This window comes from Ranitomeya imitator, chromosome 7 (genome assembly GCF_032444005.1).
Source record: "Ranitomeya imitator isolate aRanImi1 chromosome 7, aRanImi1.pri, whole genome shotgun sequence".
Taxonomy (NCBI): Eukaryota; Metazoa; Chordata; class Amphibia; order Anura; family Dendrobatidae; genus Ranitomeya; species Ranitomeya imitator.
In genome coordinates, this window is record NC_091288.1 from 54,111,658 (window position 1) to 54,133,443 (window position 21,786).

General features: G+C 41.5%; 1 protein-coding gene across 1 annotated transcript in view; it reads right to left on the reverse strand.

Moving 5' to 3' along the window:
• The window catches only part of CERKL (CERK like autophagy regulator), a 175,459-nt gene that overhangs the window by 38,376 nt on the left and 115,297 nt on the right, over nucleotides 1–21,786 (reverse strand). Inside the window, exons 3-5 of the mRNA XM_069733232.1 lie at nucleotides 20,568–20,699; nucleotides 10,759–10,822; nucleotides 1,532–1,674 (exon numbers count right to left, since the gene is read on the reverse strand). Coding sequence (XP_069589333.1) covers nucleotides 1,532–1,674; nucleotides 10,759–10,822; nucleotides 20,568–20,699 — 339 coding nt within the window. The remainder of the gene's footprint in view (nucleotides 1–1,531; nucleotides 1,675–10,758; nucleotides 10,823–20,567; nucleotides 20,700–21,786) is intronic.

A 21,786-nucleotide genomic window follows, 5' to 3' on the forward strand; every position in this document is an offset into this window, starting at 1 on the left:
GGTTTCGGCCGACCCCGACTTTTTTATAGGATCGGCCGATTTCACTCGACCCGACTTTTGAAAAAGTCGGGTTTCGTGAAACCCGACCCGATCCTATAAAAGTAAAGGTCGCTCAACCCTACTGATCACATGGAGACCAGGTGACAATGAGGAGAGCTGCCTTCAGCAGCCGGTGCCTGGGAACAGTGCATCTGTACCACTTCATCCCAGATGCCTGTACGTTCTGCTGACAAAAAGCTGCCATGTGTCACACGGTCCGATTGAAAAACCTGATATGTGCACACCTCCACTGAATACGATGGGTGTGCCTGAGTTCATATTTGCGGTCTTTAAAAAAACGGACCACATACAGATACAAAAAACAGACGTCTGAAAGGGGTCTGATATTGAGTCAATATTTTCTGCAGCAATGTACGTAGACTACCATTACTGATATCAGTCCCTGTACTCACTGGAGCTCACAATGTAATTTTCCTGTCTTGAGCGCGCATCCCAGGAGCAATAACCCTAGCATTATATTATTGGAGCGTGGAAGGAATCTGCAAGATCAGGTGGAAATGTCTGAGATGTTTTGTATGATACGTGTGAAGGCCCAGCCTTAATTTTACGTAATACAGTTTTAACCAGTGTGAGGTCTTTAAAACAATATTTTTGCCTCTGGACAGCTCCTGACCGGCACCACATTCTTCCTTCCACTTCCTGTGTCTCCCACCAGCTTCCTGGCTTCTTTTTCTGGTGGGGACATCACATTTCATCTTAATGGGAAGGGACTGTCTCTTCTGGCTCAGATGGAATGTGAAGGCTGCAGCTACTCAGGGCCATTGATTGCCTGCAGTGGTCATTTTAAAGAACAGGCAAGGAGCCTTCTGGAGGACACAAGCAGCAGTACAGTGGAACATCACTAGCTTGATAGGTGATAATATGTGTATTTGTTTTTACACCCACATGGGGCCCTTCGTAATAGAACAAAGTACCAGTCAACAAATACAATATTGAGCAACAGTCATTAATGGGGAACCTGTCAGATATGGGTTCCCAAACGGATTAGATTTCTGGGTAAGGCTGCATAGGACAAGTTCAAACACCCCTTCCTGGCATCAAATTGATTTTCCATCACTGAGAAAATCTACTTTGTATATTTATGTATATGAGGCTGCACGTACACCAAAGGTGGGCCAAATACACTAGATGGAAACCAGCCCACCCACTTGGTGCACTTGCAGTCTGATTCAAAATGTATGTTTTCAGTGACGGAATATCCATTTGCAGCTGGAAAGGAATACTTGAATTTGTTTTTTTTACTACTCTACTCAATAATGCAAGTAGTTTGGTGACCCAAAGCTCCTGACTGGTTTCCTTTAGGACACAAACTCTGGGAGTGAAAAGGATGCAAATCCATCAGCCATATACATGGTTAGGAAAAGGAGAACCACCCCAAATTTGATTGGCACTGTATCCACCAACAGTTATGAAACAAAATGTTTTATTATATAGAGGGACTTAAATATTTTGTGTGGAAAAACATCTTTACCTGCTGGTATGATACCAAGTGGCACAGTGGCTCTGACAGGAGAAAAACTACCATTTATAGTCTTCTCAGCATCCATCTGGGCTCTAAGTAGAAGACCATGGACAACTTCACTGACTGTCCCATCACCTCCGACACAAACTATCCTGTAAAAGAAGAGAAAAATACAATTATTTTCATGCAACACTTTAATGATTGTACTTTAGATTATATACCCAAGTGGCCTAAATTATTAACACATTCTGCATTTTGTATATTATATGTATGGTGAAACTAATTGGTAAAAAACAGAGCCATAAGTGAAGCGCAACATCTCAATCCAGTAATTATTTTACTCCATCGTACTTCTGAGCAATCTACGCGCTACTTTGTAATCTATCATAATAATATTCTGCCGCTTTTCAGTGAGTTATAGAGACACTGAGGAGCTGTAAACATTTTACAGAAATATAGTCATAATTTAAGATGTTAATTACTATTAATATGCAAGGGAAGTAATTAACAGCATGCATTTGTAAGGACAATTTATTTAATTCGCTTCTTTACTACAGTGTTATTTATACTTTATGTGATGATTTAGGCAGCACAAATGACTTTGCAAGCCATGCTTTTCGAAAAGTTACACTTTTATTATTTCCCCCCCACCCAGTCTTCATTGAATATGTTGGCTTTGCTGACTACATTGCAGGAGAGAACCAATACAGCATTTCTAAGTGTAGGGTCTTGTAATGAAGTAAATAGGAGGAGCGAACCAGAGGTAAGAGAAGGGTCTGGTAGCCAGGTCAAAATGAAGACGCCGGTGTAGGGATGAAAAAAAATTAGAGGAGGTCAAAATCAGGAATGTCCACTGGGAATATACCAAGGCACACAAGGTTACGGAAGCAAGTCAGATGATAACTGGTAGGGGGCACCAGGATTTCAGGAGCTAAAATAGCTTGTAGCTCCACCTAAAGCACACAGCAAGGGGCAAACACTGACAAAAGTTAACATTACATCTCCTAGAGGACACAGATCTAGAACTGTTGCCCAGTGTTGCCAGCAACAAGAGCATGGTGCCATGTGGCAATAAGAGAAGAGACAGGAAGGGCAGGTACCACTACAGATGTCACAGAAGCAGATGGAAGGATTCGGGGACAGTGGGGAAGGTAAATGGTGGGACAGCTGTATGCTGCAATGTGAAAATCCCTTCACATGACTAGAAGGATCCTGGAACTTAGAGAAGGATCCACATGAGATCTAGTTGGTACTTTTTGGTGGGAATTTTTCCATGCAGCTTGACATATTAGGGTTCAATAGAAACAAGCAATGACTGGTTCAGCTGTGTGACCTGTGATGTTAATGTTATTGAGGGAGCATTGCCCAGTGAGAGGTGGGTCACTATATATTTTTATTCATTTGACCTACCTAAATAGTGTATAAACTAAAGGTGTCGTCAACACCTTTCAAAGTAAGTAGTATTCCTCATTAAATAAAAAACAAAGTAGCGCTTGATTAGCTGCAGGGCTCACATGCCATAACAGTGCCATACAAATCCCGGTCGACCCGATGCTGACATCTTTGGAAACGTGCCGGTGTGGAAGGTGAGTATGTGTTTTTTTTTTAAATTTTACAAGGAGGAGTACTTTTTTGTAAAAAGTAGCTGTCCAGGTTGTGAATAAGCTCTTTATCGTTGCTGGGATAGTAGGGATGTCATTGCTGCTATGCTCCCCATTGTTTAAAGTTATTTATGGATAAATTATATTTAATAAAGAACGCCATAGCCCACAACCAATTGACTTACTTAACAATTGTGTCCATATGTTTAATTTTTTTTTTAAGAGAGTTTAAAAAAAGTTTTTTTTATTTCATAAAGTTGTCATTAGTAACAGACATAACATACTCCTCTATGGATCAAGCACTGTGTCTGTCGCTGCCCTACGTTTTTCTGACAGGCTTCAGCATTTAAGTTACATCTACAGTACACATGAGCACTGCATCCAATCACCGACTGAGTGGTCCATTCTGTCTTTCTCAGCATCACTGCTGAGGCTACTGATTGGCCACAGTGGTCATGTGCACCGTAATCATTACGATAAAGAAAACCTTCGGCACTCAACAAGTCCACAACTTTTTGCTCTCAAATAGGAATAAATTTATTTAGCAGCCAGCAATAAGATAACAGACATCAAAATTCCAACGTTTCGGCATACATTGCCTTTCTCAAGGAAGTCTGTATATAGCAAACAGTGTTCCTATTATATTATTTGCTAACGTGGCATGAGAAAAGGAAGCATAGCTGCAATAAATGAAGTGTTAGCGTGCGTCCCGTGGCCCGAAGCGAGATGACCACCGTAATCATTATGTCACCACTGCAGCCTGTCAAAAAAAAAACTGGGGTAGCAGCAAAGAAGCAGGGGGTAAGTTTTGCTGAATTTGTTATTCTTGATGTCTGGAAGCATATGGAGTAAAAAAAAAACTTTTATTCCATAAACTGCTTTACAAGTGCTATGGCTACCGCTTTTATAGCTTAACGTATTATTTTTAACTAATTATAAAGTGTAATGTATGGTTTACTACTTTCACATCTTCAAACTTTTCAAAAAGCCAAGATGGACCCCAATGGTTCATCATGTGAACAATCCACGGCTTAATGTTTGTTCCAAGACCTAAAATGAACTGGTGGTCTGGCAGAGACTGCCAGAGTGGCAGCACAGGAGCGAGTGGCGGATTTCTATGGTATGTATGTTTGTTTTCTTCTTTTATCAGAATGTTAACTTTAATTAAAAAAAAAAGAGTGGAAAACCCTTTAAATGTAATACGCTGTTCAGAATTCTCAACTCCTGTAGACTCATTTGCTCATTTAACCCTTTCAGCTTTCCACAAAAACTTTGAAACTATAAGAAATGTACCTTCCAAGTTGTCCCCCAAGTACCCTCACTTGTCTTCCCTTCCTTTGAGGTCCATGCTGTCAGACTCTACATCCCCTTCTCCATGCGAGTGGCAGTGGTGCATCATCCTCCTGGCCCCTCTCATCAGTTCCTGGATCACTTTGCCACCTGGTTTCCACACTTTCTCTCCTGTGACACCCCCACTCTCATCATGGTTGATTTCAACATCCCCATTGCTTCTCCTCTCTCCCCATCTGCCTCTCACTTTTTATCTCTAACCTCCTCTTTCGGCCACTCGCACCATACTAACTCTCCAACTCGTGAAGATGGAAACTCCCTTGACTTGGTCTTCCCCCAGCTTTGCTCAGTGGATGATATCACAAACTCCCCTCTCCTGCTCTCTGACCACAACCTTCTTTCATTCTCTATCAAGAACTGCCATCCCGCTCAGGTCACCCCCACTTTCCACACCTATAGAAACATACAGGCCATTAACACCCAGAAACTTATGAAGAACTTGCAGTCCTCATTGGCCCCAATCTCCTGTCCTGATTCTGCTCTGAAGCATTACAATGAAACCCTACATACATAGAACAACTCAGCACAGACGGCGACTACCGTGGCACACGCTGCAAACACATTTCCTGCAGCGGTGCTCCAGGTGCGCCGAACGTATGTGGAGAAAATAATCTACCCAAAGATTTCCTTCATTATAAGTTCATGTTAAAAACATACAACTTTGCCCTTCAACCTCTCCAAACAAACCTATTTCAACACCCTCATCACCTCGCTGTCCAATAACCCTAAACGTCTCTTTGACACTTTCCAGTCCCTACTCAACCCAAGAGTGCAGGCCCCAACCACGGATCTCTGCGCTGACAATCTGGCCAATTACTTCAAAGAAAAAATTGACCACATTCGACAGGAAATCATCTCCCAATCTCTTCATACCATGCACTGTCCTCCCTCCCCCACTGCATCTAGTTCACTCTCTGACTTTGAACCAGTTACAGAAGAAGAAGTAATCAGGCTCCTTGCATCTTCTCGCCCAACCACTTGCATCAATGACCCCATTCCGTCACATCTCCTCCAGTCCCTTTCCCCGGCTGTCACCTCTCACCTAACAAAAATATTCAACCTTTCTCTCACTTCTGGTATTTTTCCACCCTCATTTAAGCATGCCATCATACATCCATTACTTAAAAAACCATCCCTCGATCAAAACTGTGCCGCTAATTATAGACCTGTCTCTAATCTTCCCTTCATCTCTAAACTCCTCAAACGCCTTGTCCACTCCCATCTTACCAGCTATCTCTCAGATAACTCTTCTCAACCCTCTTCAATCTGGTTTCCACTCTTTACACTCTACTGAAACTGCCCTCACTAAAGTCTCTAATGACCTACTTCAGCTAAATCTAATGGTCGACACTGTGGATCATCAGCTCCTCCTCACTATGCTCCGCTCCATCGGCCTCAAGGACACCGTTCTCTCCTGGTTCTCCTCCTATCTCTCTGACCGATCCTTCACTGTATCTTTTGCTGGTTCCTCCTCTCACCTTCCCCTTACTTTTGGGGTTCATCAAGGATCAGTCCTAGGCCCCCTCCTCTTCTCTTTATATACTGCCCCTATTGGACAAACAATAAGTAGATTTGGTTTCCAGTACCATCTCGATGCTGACAACACCCAATTATACACTTCTTCTCCTGTTATCATGCCGACCTTTTTCGAAAACACCAGTGATTGTCTTACCGCTGTCTCTAACATCATGTCCTCCCTCTATCTGAAACTGGACCTGTCAAAAACTGAACTCCTCGTGTTTTCACCCTCCATTAACCTACATTTGCCTGACATTGCCATCTCCGTGTGTGGTTCCACCATTACTCCAAAGCAACATGCCCGCTGCCTTGGGGTCATACTTGATTCCGAGCTTTCACTCACCCCCCACATCCGATCACTGGCTCGCTCTTCTTATCTGCATCTCAAAAACATTTCTAGAATTCGCCCATTTCTTACTTTCGACTCTGCAAAAACTCTTACTGTTTCACTTATTCATTCTCGCCTGGATTATTGTAACTCTCTACTAATCGGTCTCCCTCTCACCAAACTCTCCCCTCTCCAATCTGTCCTGAATGCTGCTGCCAGGATCATATTCCTCACCAACCGTTACACCGATGCCTCTACCTTGTTCCAGTCATTACACTGGTTACCCATCCACTCAAGAATCCAGTATAAAACTACTACCCTCATCCGCAAAGCACTCCATGGCTCAGCACCACCTTACATTTCCTCTCTGGTCTCAGTCTACCACCCTACCCGTGCCCTCCGTTCCGCTAATGACCTGAGGTTAGCATCCTCAATAATCAGAACCTCCCACTCCCGTCTCCAAGACTTTACACGTGCTGCGCCGATTCTTTGGAATGCACTACCTAGGTTAATACGATTAATCCCCACAGTTTTAAGCGTGCCCTAAAAACTCTTTTGTTCAGATTGGCCTACCGCCTCTACGCATTAACCTAACTATCCCTGTGTGGCCCATTCAAAAAAAAAACCATCAGGTTCCTCGCATCATGTTTTCATACACTTTATGCAGTTAAGAGCCCTCTGTGTCTGTACTGCTACATACTTAGGCAGTTAACTGGTTCATGCAGCTTTACATGAACACCTGAGCCTTACACTATAGCTGGTCCAAATAACTAAAGCAATTGTTACCATCCACCTCTCGTGTCCCCCCTTTTCCTCATAGTTTGTAAGCTTGCGAGCAGGGCCCTCACTCCTCCTGGTATCTGTTTTGAACTGTGATTTCTGTTATGCTGTAATGTCTATTGTCTGTACAAGTCCCCTCTATAATTTGTAAAGCGCTGTGGAATATGTTGTCGCTATATTAATAAAATTATTATTATTATTATAAAGGTCAATAATTTTCCCTCAAGTACCATCCTGGAGGTATATATTTAATCAGGTCATCTGTCATTTTTTTTTTTATTAGCGTTTCAAAACAGGTACTGTATATTCATTACATAGCAGTCCAAATAGTAACTAAATTGTACACTACACAGAATTGCTGTAAATACTTTTCTTTTTAAAGCAAGTTTTCACCTAATTATTATATTTTGCTTATTTGTTGGAAGAGGACTGTCAAGTCCTGCAAACAGAGTCAGCAATATGTAAATAGGAAATAATGGAAAGGACACTATTTTAGCTGAGAGTACAAACAGCTTTTGCCAATTCTGCATAAAAGAAAACAATGATTCGCTCTGTGTCTAATAAGGAGTGTAATTATAGGAAAATTACTTATAAACATATGCTCCGAAATTTGTACGTTAACTGTTTTTTTGTTTGTTTTTGGGATACGCTGATGTTATTATAGGATCGCTTTCTGGCTTTATTATATTAGCAGTGAGCTTACTTTGTGTCTATAAAAGAAAGAATGACATTACATGAGTGGCAGGGTGGAACAATACAGAACACCGATAATATTGCCAGGCAATTAATGCACTGGGTAATATATTGTCAGTCACTTCCACTGATGTCATGTAGATCACACCTTCCCTCTCTAGTTTATCGACATCAAGGATTAACTGCTTTGGAGTAAAATAGGGAAATAGAAGCCATCACTAGTCACAGGATACAAGAATTTTGTATTTACAGTAGTTCCCTCCTTTCAACTTATTGTACAGGTACATCACACAAAATTAGAATATCATCAAAAAGTTAATTTATTTCAGTTCTTCAATACAAAAAGTGAAACTCATATATTATATAGAGTCATTACAAACAGAGTGATCTATTTCAAGTGTTTATTTCTGTTTATGTTGATGATTATGGCTTACAGCCAATGAAAACCCAAAAGTCAGTAAATCTCAGTAAATTAGCATACTTTATAACACCAGCTTGAAAAATTATTTTAAAATCTGAAATATTGGTCTACTGAAATGTATGTTCAATAAACGCACTCAGTACTTGGTCGGGGCTCCTTTTCCAGCAATTACTGCATCAATGCGGCGTGGCATGGAGGCGATCAGTCTGTGGCACTGCTGAGGTGTTATGGAAGCCCAGGTTGCTTTGATAGCATTCTTCAACTCGTCTGCATTGTTGGGTCTGGTGTCTCTCATCTTCCTCCTGACAATACCCCATAGATTCTCTATGGGGTTAAGGTCAGGCGAGTTTGCTGGCCAATCAAGTACAGTGATACTGTTGTTTTTAAACCAGGTATTGGTACTTGTGGCAGTGTGGACAGGTGCCAAGTCCTGCTGGAGAATGAAATTACATCTCCAGAAAGCTTGTCGGCAGAGGGAAGCATGAAGTGCTCTAAAATTTCCTGGTAGATGGCTGCGCTGACTTTGGTCTTGCTAAAACACAGTGGACCTACATTATTATTATTATTTATTTATATAGCACCATTAATTCCATGGTGCTGTACATGAGAAAGGGGTTACATACAGAGTTATAGATATCATTTACAGTAAACAAATTTACAATGACAGAGACCTTGGAAATCAAGGTCCCAGAGTCTGGAGGAAGAGTGGAGAGACCACAATCCAAGCTGCTTGAGGTCTAGTGTGAAGTTTCCACAATTAGTGATTGTTTGGGGAGATGGGTCAATACACCATTATATTTTGGACTTTGAGTGCTGTCTTCATCTTTTTCAGATAGATACAGATGTTTCACTGTCAGACTTTTTTAACTTTATTGAGTAGAGTAGAAGAGTAGTTGCTGCTATATATTGAACACTTTGAGGCCAGCCAGGACCTCTGGAGCGCTAGCTCCTGATGCCCACCACCTCTCTCCTGTACATTAATTTCTATAGAACGATCTCCTGCCAGCTCATTGCTTAAGTTATCAAGTCTCGTTCAACCCCCTTCAATCACCAACCCCCAACCCAGTCAGTCAGATAAGTCTGCTAAGCCCTTATACATCTTTTACGATATTCTCTTACAATTGCCACCCTCTCCTGGATTGTAGGTGTCATGATACTTTGTGGAGGACTGTGGGGGCCTCGTACTGTGTGCGTATGGTCGGGAAGAGCTGATGGGGACCTTATACTGCAGGGAAGATGTGGGGACCATGGCATTGTGTTGGGGATTGTGGGAGCTTCATACTGTATGAGAAGCTGTAAGGTCATCATACTGTGTGTGTGTGTGTGTGTGTGTGTGTGTGTGTGTGTGTGTGTGTGTAGGAGGGCTGTTGAGCCATAATACTGTGTGTGGTGGGCTCTGGGAAATTATACTCTGGGTATTATGACTGGAAGGCTGTAGGACATCATACTACATGTGGAGACCATCATACTGTGTGGGGGCTGTTAGGTATCACACTTTGGGGGGCTGTGGAATCATTACATTGTGTGTGGGGGTCATGATACTGGGTGTTTTGGACTTTGAGGGATATGATTCTGTATGGGGAGCTGTAGGGGATCACACTGTCGGTGTGATGAATGTGGGGTATAATATTGCATGAAGAAGAACTATGGGGACTTCATGCTTAGTGGAGGGCATTTTAAAAGAAAATTGCTTCACACAATCATTCTGTGTTATGGGCACTGGGCAGCATCACGATGTGTTGGGCGTACTGTGGATCATTATACTTTGCTGAGGGCACTGTGGGGTCACCATGCTTTGCATGTAGGGGCTACTGTAAGGGCGATTTGTGTAGGGAATTCACAGTGGGGGAATCATACTGTGTGTGGAAGGTGAGGCATTTTGGTAGCATCATGCTCTATGGAGGCTATTCAAGGTGTATGGTAGTGGGTGAAAGCACTAAGGAGCTTCAGTAGGGATACATTGCTATGCTCATTCCACAATACATGTACCTCTTCCTGACTTCAAATGTTGGAAGGGCCCTTCTGTGATAACCCTATTCTGCTAAAAAAAATTGTCATGGAGAATGTGAGGACTTTTACTATGGAACCAATTAGCTTAATATATGCCCCTGGCCTTTGCCAGGCTAATGTATCCCTACAGACATCTTTACTGTGTTGGCTTAGAGTTTCCTGGTCTACACATTAAATGTATAGCAAAAGCTGGACAATCACTTAATATTTGCTCCACAGTACTGCACAAAAAAAATATATATATATACACCTATGTCCCAGACAGTCACCCCTCTTTTGCATTCTGCCCTGTGTCTCCCGCCGTTCGCCTGATAGGAATAATCTCAGGTGACTGCTGCCGATGGTCACTGCCTGTTAACCCAGTTCCACGCAATTACTGAGAACACCAGTGATTTTGTTGCTACTCTTGATATTTTGTACATTTCAGTTCACTTTCCCAATGTCTGCAAAGCTTACACTGGCTAAATATACTGTATATAATGTACTACCAAACTACACATTGAATTATCCAAACTTTAGTAGATAAAGAGCATACCCGTCAAACTCCCGGAGTTCACACTCTTTAAGCAATGTAAGGGCATGCCCTTTATAGTTAGTTTCTATGGAGAAAGAAAAAAAAAACACATTAACATTTATATGTATACATTTTCAGCATATGCCATAAGTTTTATAATTTTGCAAAATAGGTCAACACCTTAAAGCCATTTTAAAATGCATAAAATTTTGTTTCTGGAATAAAAAAAAATCTGGACTATAATCCTAATAGAAATTCATGAATAAATTGGCAACTGGACGTTACTGTTTTCCTTGTCAAATGATTGTGTCAAATCCTGCCAAAATATAATGATAATGCAGGTTCTGTGCCAACCAATATATCTTAACTCTCACACTTGGTGCCTAAACCTGTATGACTGTAGGACTGTATTATTAAGGCACTAAATTGAAAACCATAAGGGGGATATCAATAGATGATTCTGCATGGGACCCCATTTATTCTTAGTCAGCCATATTGATTCGGGAAAGAGGAGAACTAAATTCTGAGCCAGAAATATTCGGCTGCCCCAGAACATAAGGATTGGTATAGTATGTTTTAATAGTCAATTATATATTAATGATTAATAAATCTTGAGAAATTGAGCAACTAATTGATTACCAATATCCAATGTTGTGTAGAGAACCTGGTAAAGGACAAGTACAGAAGAATTAAAAAAGCCAAATACCAGTAACTTTGCAATAAAGCACAAAAAGAAGGGTGGCACAAGAGCATACCAGAATATGTACCCTCCGGAGGAAATGAATCTGTCACTCTACATTGTCGTCTGAGCCTCTCGTGATGCCCTGTGCATCGTATAAAATGCCAGAGCAAAACGGAAAAGCCAAGCTGCAGATGGCAGAGAGCAGCGCAACCACGTTTAGCATTTTATAGGGCGGTAATGCCAGAAGAGGCTCCACAGCTGTAACCAACCATCAAAGATTCCTCTTGACTGACATGACACTTACAGATGGATGTTTTGTGTAAGAATGTGCATCGTTATATGCAAGATTACATAAATCTTTCATGCCTGTCTGTTCATGGCTGAGGTCTGGTATAAGAATGAGTTACGGGGCTGTTTTGGTATTCTAGACAGGGTAACATTATAATCTGAGTAGAAAAAAAAAAGAATATATTTATTATAGTGAAACTGGGACCCAACGTTAAAAGTCAATGATACACTCAAATATCAAATGTATTATTATTTATTCATTTTGTTATTATTTTCCACCATTAGAAAGGGCCATTTTTGTATTTTTTTTTTTTTGCCGTAAATTTCTATTTGTCTTGTGTTTAAAAATATTTTCTGGGATGATTATTATTTAAATTAAAAAAAATATATATTTTTCATAAGACTTATTCAGAAATAGTCAGCAATCATTATAGAGGCCGTAGAAAAATGATAATTACTTACGGGTAATTTGATTTTCCAGATCCATGACAGCACCGGTACATGAGAGATGGTCCCGCCCCCCAAAAACAGGAAACCTGCAGAGGAGATAAAAGATGGGGGCGGCACCTCTCTCCTCAGTTTGTTTACAGAGAATGTAAGATAACCGCTTTGTTAGTCTTAGGCATATATTAATCTCTGAAGACTATTTATTTATTGTTATATTACTTGGTTATTACCCCATCTTACGTATGTATATTATTTTTATTTTTTTTGTGAGTCACACAACCATCACCAAGATAGGGCGGGAATTAGAGCGGTGCTGTCATGGATCTGGAAAATCAAATTACCTGTAAGTAATTATCATTTTTTCCCTTCCCCATGACAGCACCGGTACATGAGAGGAAGAAATAGAAAGAACCTCTAGGGTGGGATAACGGCAGATAGCACTTTTCTCACGAAGGCGAGATTTGATAGCCCCAGATTTAATCTATAATGGCGGAAGAAAGTAGAGGGTGAAGACCATACTGCTGCATTACAAATTTGCTCTATAGACGCATTTGCCCTTTCTGCCCAAGATGTGGAAATAGCCCTAGTAGAGTGGGCCGTAACACCAGGTGGAGGGACCTGCCCCGAAGAGGAATAGGAAAGTGATATAGCCATACGGAGCCACCGTGCAATGGTTGATTTTGTGGCCTTTTTACCCCTGTTTGCCCCCTGGAAAGAGACAAAAAGGGCTGAAGACTGTCGCCATGGATTTGTTACTTCTATATATTGAAGTAGGCAACGTCTGACGTCCAAGCAATGGAGGGTTTCTTCTCCCTGGGATTTTGGGTTAGCACAAAAAGAGGGCAAAACTATCTCCTGGTCCCTGTGGAATTTTGAGTTGACCTTTGGTAAAAAAGGCCGGATCAGATTTTATAATTACCCTGTCCTCCAAAATTGTAGTGTAAGGAGGGTCTATAGATATAGCCTGGAGCTCACTAATGCATCTGGCTGAGGTAAGGGCAATTAGGAGAACAGTTTTTAAAGTTAGCACTTTTACTGATATGGAGGAAAGAGGCTCAAAGGAGAGGTGGTTAAAGCATTTAAAACTAAATTTAGATCCCAGGGAGCGACCTTTGGATGAGGTTTGAATGGTCTGGCTGTAAAGGAGGCCCGAATGAACCTATATACCCAGGGGTGATCAGCCAATTTTTGGTCAAATAGAGCGCCAAGCGCCGAGACTTGCACTTTTAGGGTGCTGGTAGATAATCCTCTCTCCAGACCCTTTTGGAGAAATTCTAGGATTTGATAATGGAACTTTCTGAGCGGTATCTGTTCTACTTCGGCCTGAAAATTCTAAAAATTTTCCCCATACTTTTTGATATTTATCAGATGTGATCTTCTTTCTGCTGGACATCAGAGTAGTAACTAATGGGTCTGAGAATCCCTTCGCTAGCAGCAGTCCCCTCTCAAGTTCCAAGCAGTGAGGTGTAGACTGTGTACTTGAGGATGTGTTACTGGACCCTGGTGTAGCAGGTATGGAACATCTGGAAGGATCCATGGGTCTGAGATGGACATACATCTGAGCCAAGTGAACCAAGCTCTCATTGGCCAGAAGGGTGCGATCAAGATTATGCGTGCTTTCTCTTCTCGGATCTTCTTCAGGACTGTAGGGATTAATGGAATTGGGGGGAAAGCGTAGGCTAGTTGGAACCTCCATTGGTGTGGTAACGCATCTACCCCTTCCGGGTTCTCTTTCGGGTTCAGAGAGTAGAATCTTTCTACCTTTCGGTTTTGCTTTGTGGAAAAAAGATCCACTTGAGGAAGGCCCCAGATGGCACAGATTTCTCCAAAAACTTTTTGATTTAGAGACCACTCGCCCTGGTGCAGCACGTGACGACTCAGAAAGTCTGCGACAAGGTTGTCCGACCCCTTTAAGTGTGTACTTGTAAGGGATAAAAGATGGTTTTCGGCCCAATGAAATAGCCTTCTTGCTTCTTCCATTAGGGGACTCGATCTTGTTCCTCCCTGTCGATTTATATACGACACCACTGTGCTGTTGTCGGACAATACTACCAGATGTCTTCCCTTGATTTCCTCTTCCGTTTGAAGAATTGCTTGCCTTACCGCTGTTAATTCCTTCAGGTTTGAGGAGGCTAATTGCATTTGTGGATCCCATAGACCCTGTAGGACCTGCCCTGATAGGTGTGCACCCCTACCTAACGGGCTCGCATCTGTGGTCAGTACTACCGGATTTTTGATTGACCATGGGACCCCTTTTTTTAAATTTTCGGAATTTAGCCACCAGTTTAGAGAGTCCAGTACATGTTGTGGCAATACGATTTTTCGATTTAAGTTGTAGGGTGTTTTTGTTTGTTCTGACAGGATCTGCCACTGTAGGTCCCTTGAATGCAGCTGTGCCCATTGGACCGCCGGAATTGTTGCTGTCAGCATACCTAAGAGGGACATGGCTTCCCTTACCGAGACAGATTGGGCCGCTTGTATCTGTCTTATCCTCTGTTTTATGGTTTCGATCTTTCTGTCTGGAAGAACACAGTCCTGTCTGACTGAATTTAACTGAATCCTTAGGAACTACTGTATCTGGACCAGAACCATTCTTGACTTTTTTAAGTTTATTATCCACCCCAGCGTGGTCAGCAACTCTCGCATCTTCGTAACTGCCTTTGTACAATCTTCTTGACTGTCCGCTATAAGGAGGAAATCGTCCAAATAGGGCACTAGTAGGATATTTTCTCTCCTCACGAAGGATGCTATTTCTGAAATTAGCTTTGTAAAGATACGAGGAGCCACTGATACCCCGAAGGGGAGACATTGGTATTGTAGATGGGTGAAGGCCTGACCCAGCTGCACTACCAACCTTAGATATTGTTGATGCTCGATGCTGATTGGTACATGGTAGTAGGCATCTGTAAGGTCTATGACTGCCATGTAGCATCCTGGATACAGCAGTTTTACCACCGTTTTCAGAGTCTCCATCTTGAATTTTTCTACTCGGATGAACTTGTTTAGCTCTTTTAAGTTGAAGATTGTTCTTAACAACCCATCCGGTTTTGGCATGAGGAATAGGGTGCTGTAAATCCCCTTCCCTACTTCTTGTGGAGGTACTCTTACCAGGACTTTTTTGTCTAGGAGAAGATGAATTTCTTTTTCTAGTACTATTTGGTTATTTTTGGCCACACAAGTAACTTTTATTCGGTGAGGAGGCAGGGAGATAAAGTTTAATCGTAGGCTGTCGGATAATAGGTTTATTATCCATTGAGACGGCTGTAAGCTTACCCACTGATGGACAAAAAACCGTAGCCTTCCTCCCACCTGGAATATGGCGTCATTGTTTAGGGTCTGGTTTTGACTTACTGAATAGGAACCCTCTCTCTCTTCTGTTGCCCCAAGTTTTCCCTCTCATGGCTCTATCTGATGGGTGGCCCCGGCCTGCTTTACCTGATCCCCGAAAGGACTGACAATTGTCATACCAACGGCGTTTAAAGAAAGGAGGTGGAGGGAAATGTTTTTTCTTATCCGCCGCTTTCTCTAGAATTTCATCTAACGCCTTCCCGAATAAATATTGCCCCTCACAAGGTACGGCACAGAGCTTCACTTTTGACTGGAAGTCAGCATTCCAGTTTTTTAACCATAACGCTCTCCTGCCCGAATTAGCGAGGGCACTTGCCCGGGCAGAAAATCAAACTGAATCAATGGCAGCGTCTGCCAGGAACCCTGCTGCATTTTGTAGTGAAGGGATGACCTCTAGAAGTCTGTCTCTTGGACATTTGTCCTTTATTTGGTCGCTTAATTCATCTAGCCATCTAACCATGGCACGGGCAGTGCAGGTAGCCGCTACCCCTGGTTTGAACGCCCAAGTTGAAGCTTCCCAGGCTAATTTTAGAAAGGCATCTGCCTTTTTATCTAGGGGGTCTTTTAGGGCACCCATATCTTCGAAAGGAAGCGCTATGCCCCTGGAGATACTTGCAATAGCTGCGTCCAACTTAGGTGCCTTTTCCCATTTCTCACAAATTTCCTCATCAAAGGGATATTTTCTTTTAAGGGCCTGGGGAACCGAAATCTTTTTGTTCGGTTTTTTCCATTCCTTCTTTACAAGTTTTAATATATTATCATGGAACGGAAAAACTTTTCGTTTCTTCCCTTCCAAATTACTAGACATGGAGTCCTGGACCGTTTGTTTTTCCTTTGGTGTCTCCACCCCCAAGGTGGATCTAACCAGCTTCAATAATTTCCCCACATCTTCTGATAACACATATGGCCGACCACACTCTTCATCTGAAGAGTCCAGGTCCGAGTCCTCCTCGGGCGGAAGCTCTCCCGGTTCACCCTCAGATTCTATATCCGATGTTTGGGCAGGCGTAGAAGGCGGGTTTACGGAGCTCTGCAACCCATGCTGTCTTAATTGCTCCTTTACAGTGCTTTGCACTTCATCTCTAACAATAGCCTTTATATTCTGAAGAAATGATGATGACTCTTCAGTTACGGTTTTCTCTATACATGAGCGGCACATTCGCTTCTCATATGTCTTGGGAAGGCTTTTATCACAAAGTGCACACACTTTTGTTTAAAGGTAACTTTCTTTCCCTGCATACATATACAGAAAACTCAGTGTTACTGACATGGTTTGCCTTACAAAGGCACTCACCCACCGGACCCTCAGTACCACGACAGGCTGTGGGTTTTCTGCTGGGATCGCTGATTCCACAGGATCTGCCATCTTGCAGGAGGCTGTTACCAGCTTCTGTTTGCCGCCTTGCAGTTTAAATATCGGTGGGCAGGAAGCGGTGTGTGCGTCCCTGAACTTCCTCCCCCCGGGGAGTGTCAGCACACCACTTCTCCGGCATGTGGTGTCACTTCCGGTTCACAAACCGGAAGTTCTCCCATTCACTTGGTGCCAGCGTTGTGATGGGAACGCCTCTTGCCGCCTTACTTTCGTCTCCTTCCCCGGCCCAACCTCTGGCCAGGAGCGGACGCCGGGGAGTCCGCAGTAGGGAAGGACGTCCTCGCAGCTCCAGGTATGCGGGCGATGCGCGCACGCCACCGCCGACGCTGCACCCACCGCGGACCTCGGTTCGTGACCGGACAGCAAAGGGAGATCCCCTCCCCATGCAGCACCGCAGGTTCCCTGCAAGAACAGGAAACCAAACTGAGGAGAGCGGTGCCGCCCCCATCTTTTATCTCCTCTGCAGGTTTCCTGTTCTTGGGGGCGGGACCATCTCTCATGTACCGGTGCTGTCATGGGGAAGAGAAAAGTAAAATAAATACATATTCTATTATTAATATTGTTTAGCGGACTGTGGTTCGGTCTCGAGCTATAGCGACTTGATGGATGAACGATCGGTAAGAAGATCGATCTTGTGCAAGTCAAGATAGGTCCATCAGGGTCTTCTCCACCGTTATCTTGAAAGTATCAAGTCATCAGGTTGCTGCTCTTCCTCTCCACCTTGTTCTTCTACATTTTATGAAGGAGGATTTTCCTGGTTCCTGGTTCTGTCTAATGGCACCAATTTGAAAATTTTCTTTTTTTAATTAGTTTTATGGCCATGTTAAGCCATTCTGTTTCTCAAAAAGCAACATAAGGTCACATTATTACACAAATTATTACAAATATGACATCCAGTTGACCCTGTTGACTACAATAGGATCTATTGGATTCCTTCATGGAATCCTTCGCTTTTCCATAAAATATTTGACAATTTTTGACTAATACTGACACTGAGGCCCCTAACGGTGCCTCCAACACAGATGTGAGCACAGCCTAAAACAAAGATCTGAATGATTACTATGGATGTCCCTTCTATTTATAAGTTACCCACTATTGGCCTTATTTATTAAAGAAGACCACTCACTAGGTTAAAAGTGACTCGTTTTTGCTCATATTTTATTTCTACAGCTCTCATGAGTTTTCCGTTTTTTATTTTCCTTAAATCCACCATACAGTTCCAGAAATATGGCTCGCAGGATCCTCGGGGAGTGTCTTTAGGCTCTTCTGCATTAGTACGCTGTGAGCAACACACTTTTAGTAAAGAATGGATGGACCAGTTGGAAAGCAGCGTTGGCAGAACAGGTATTATAATGTATTATTTATTTAATCTTTCCCTGCAAATTTGAGTTTCTTCAAATCTATTTAATGTAAATCGAATATCTCTTTTTCAACTTTGTAAATCTGCCCAAATTGAATTTCAAGGGATTTGCTCAATTTTATAAAATTACAAATAAAATACATGATGTGAACTACATAAAAAAAATAAAAAAAATTGGTTCTATAAATTCTAAAATATATATATATGCCTTCCTAGAGGCTTTATTACGTTTCTTATTCAGGTACCTCTCACTCTGTTACACACTTATCTGTGGACACTGAGGCATTTACAGTTTTTTGAGTTTCTGTACAAGTGATATAGGTCATATAATCAATTTAGGGGGTAAATGCAAATTTTGCCCTTGATCCCCTTAAAACTTTTGCTGCATGTGAGCACCGTGGCCTCGGGTAGAAGAGATCCATCTGATGTGAACTCATCTTTTCAAGGACTTTAGATTTCATCTAAAATGGATTATTTATATGTGGCTGCAGTTTTTCTAATTCCAGGTCTGAAGGCAAAATTTATTCATGAAGTTTATTGATAAATGCCTCCATTTTCATCAATATCTACAAAGTACTCATAATAAAAAAAATACTCAGAGAAAAACTCCAATAAGAAAAAATCTTGCTAGTTGCAGCACGGCAGGCTTTTTAGCGGGCATCTCCCTGCTGTGGCCACCAGGTGTCACAGTCATCAAACCCGTTCTGTGCTGAGCAGGAGAAAACGCACAAGCTCGGCTAGAGTAATGGATTAGAATAAAAGTGAGGATAACACTAATACAATCATTATCATCGATTCGTAATTAACTTTTTGCAACTTAAAAAACCTATTTCACACAAATGGTGATATTTTTTTCTTATTCATCGTCTGAAATGAATGTGATGAAAATTATAACTCTGCAGTAAATGGGAAATTTGAAACCTTGACCCCCTTGAGTCAAGTGCCTTGAAAAACAGTAAAAAAAAAAATGTCGGGAAAAAAATGCAAAAAATTTCATGTAAAATCATGATCACATGTTCACAACTGCTGTTATTCTCCAAAGGGTAAAAAGTTGCAGAAATGCAAGACGCGCAAATCGCCAATTTTCAAGAACAATGTAAAATAAACAAACAGTCGTTAAAACATTCGAGATTGTTGGAAATAACAAGCAGTGCGTGTCTTAATTTTTCAGGCATTAATTGAATCCCAAAAACTTTTCAGTTGGAGTTAGGGCTGCTCTAACAGGATTAAAGTCTAGCCAGTACCGTCTATTTACAGAAGAGTTGTTGAAGGAAATAATACTATAAAAAAGTTAGGATGACATGTCAGTGTATTGCAGCTTGTCATATATCAGTCAATTATCTGTGGAATAGATGGCAACAAGATGCCCAGTAGGAAAAAGTATGGTTCTGGTTCTTCGCATTGTTGAGAAACTTTGGCCAATGAAGGCTGGACTTGGGTTCTGGCATTCTTGCGGATGTTACGATGACAAGCCAACAGTATGTACTAATGGCAGTGGCTTTCTTCAGCAGGATAATCCACCTGACACATTAGAAAGACTGTTCAGGAATGGTTTGAAGAACATGAGAAGCGTTCAAGGTGTTGACTTAAATATCTTAAAGATGTTTTCCATTTTCGAAAACTCCTCTCCCCCAGATTCTCTTTAATCTGATTGATGATCTGTGGGATGTGCTATAAAACCCAAGTCCATTTAGATCCCACCTTACAATTTACAGTATTCAGAGGACCTCCTGCTAAAGTTTTGGTGCCAGATACCACTGGACACCTTTAGAGGTCTATCACAGTCCATGCGTTGACCGGTCAGAGTTTTTTTTTTATGGCAGGGGGGAACTAGACGATATTAGGATTTAATGTGAATGCAGATGGTATGTGTATATATATAGACATTTTTATGAAGTTTGTATTTCTTCCTTTGTTTGAGTTTTCTTTGATGGCTTGTGTTCCAAAAACAGACCGACAGGTTACCTAATAATTGTCATTGTGAGCCCATGGGGACAGGTTACTTATTTTTACAGAATGAGATAAACAATGGTAAATTAAAAAGGTATTCATTTATACAAATATTTACTATGCTAGAACATAAATACATCCAAAATATAGATTTTAATGTAGTGTTTGTTAATAGATTACAGTTACCACTGATGGGAATACGGCTCTGGACGAAGAAGACCGGAGATGAGACGATATATTAATAATGGGTATGTAACCTGATTTACTGTATTTATGCTGCCGCTGAAAGCCGGTGGGGATTAGCCGAAAGTTCAGCTTGTCTTGGTTGCTTAGCAATATTTTCTATCTCTATTCAGCTGATTTATTTATTAAAACAAACTTACCTGTAACCTGTGTCTGAATGTCAGCAAGCTTGAAAAGAGGTGCAACGTGCCGGGAATACACATTGGACGCTTCTCCTTTATGGCTGTGGGGGTTAACGATGACTTTAAGACATTTTGGTCGATTTGGGAAACCTAAAAGATTAAAAATATTACAATATTATTAAAAGTACAATATAGGCAAGAAGAAAAGATAGTTTAGGACAACTTAAAGGGTTTGTCCAGGCTAGGCTTGGGTCAAACGACCGTGTTTTCGCTCATCCGAGAGAATCGGACCATGATCACAGAAGATGGAAGATGGAAAAACAATTCCTCTATTCTCCATTATGTAGCAATAAGTAGCTTCGATATATACTTGTAGAACGTTTTCCTTGGTAACATACTACTATGCAAGTGAATAGAATTTCTTTAAAAAAATCTGTGCAAATTTGGGAGCAATTTCATATTGTTTTTATTTGTTTTGCTTTTTTAAATTATTTATTGCTGTAAATGTTCAAATCAATGGGTCTTGATTATGCGGGAAAAAAAAAGCATCTAAATGGATTCCATTATTACTATTCATCATCTATAGGCTGTAATTAAGTGCCAGCTATCATCCGTGGAATTTCTTGTTAAAACACATCTAACATATGTAATTTTTTTTTACTGGACTCCACAGGACGGAATAGTAGAGTCCACAGTGCCATTGGATCAGCATCTTTGGAGTAGAAGCTGTTCAGAAAAGATTTCTGTTTGCTAAAAGCAAGCAGAGATCTTATACGAGGGGGAAAATTGAAAAACAAAGTATGTGACAAACCATGAATATCTCAAAAAAATATATATGGTAGGCGGACCTAACCGGAAGAAGTGCGGAAGTGGGCGGAGCTTCAGGGAGGAAGTATGCAGCCGTCCGCAAAGCCCCGGTACTCAATTGTCAACGTAGCCTTAGTGCAAAAACACAGGTATCAGTTTTCACTGCATTTTTGGTGCAAAAATCTAAGGAAGTTAAATCATGTTTTATTTTTTTTTTTTGGGAGGGGGCACTAAACGATCAACATGCGCGAGATATAACAAAACGCAGCAATAAAAATGCAGCAAAAACACAGAAAAACCTGCTTTTTGTAAACGACTTCTTTACTGCAGGTTTTAAAAGTGCAGCAAAAACGCAATCGACGCATTTCATGGCGTTCTGCGCTGTAGACTTTGATAACGTGGCCAAAAATGTCCATCAAAAATGTAAAAA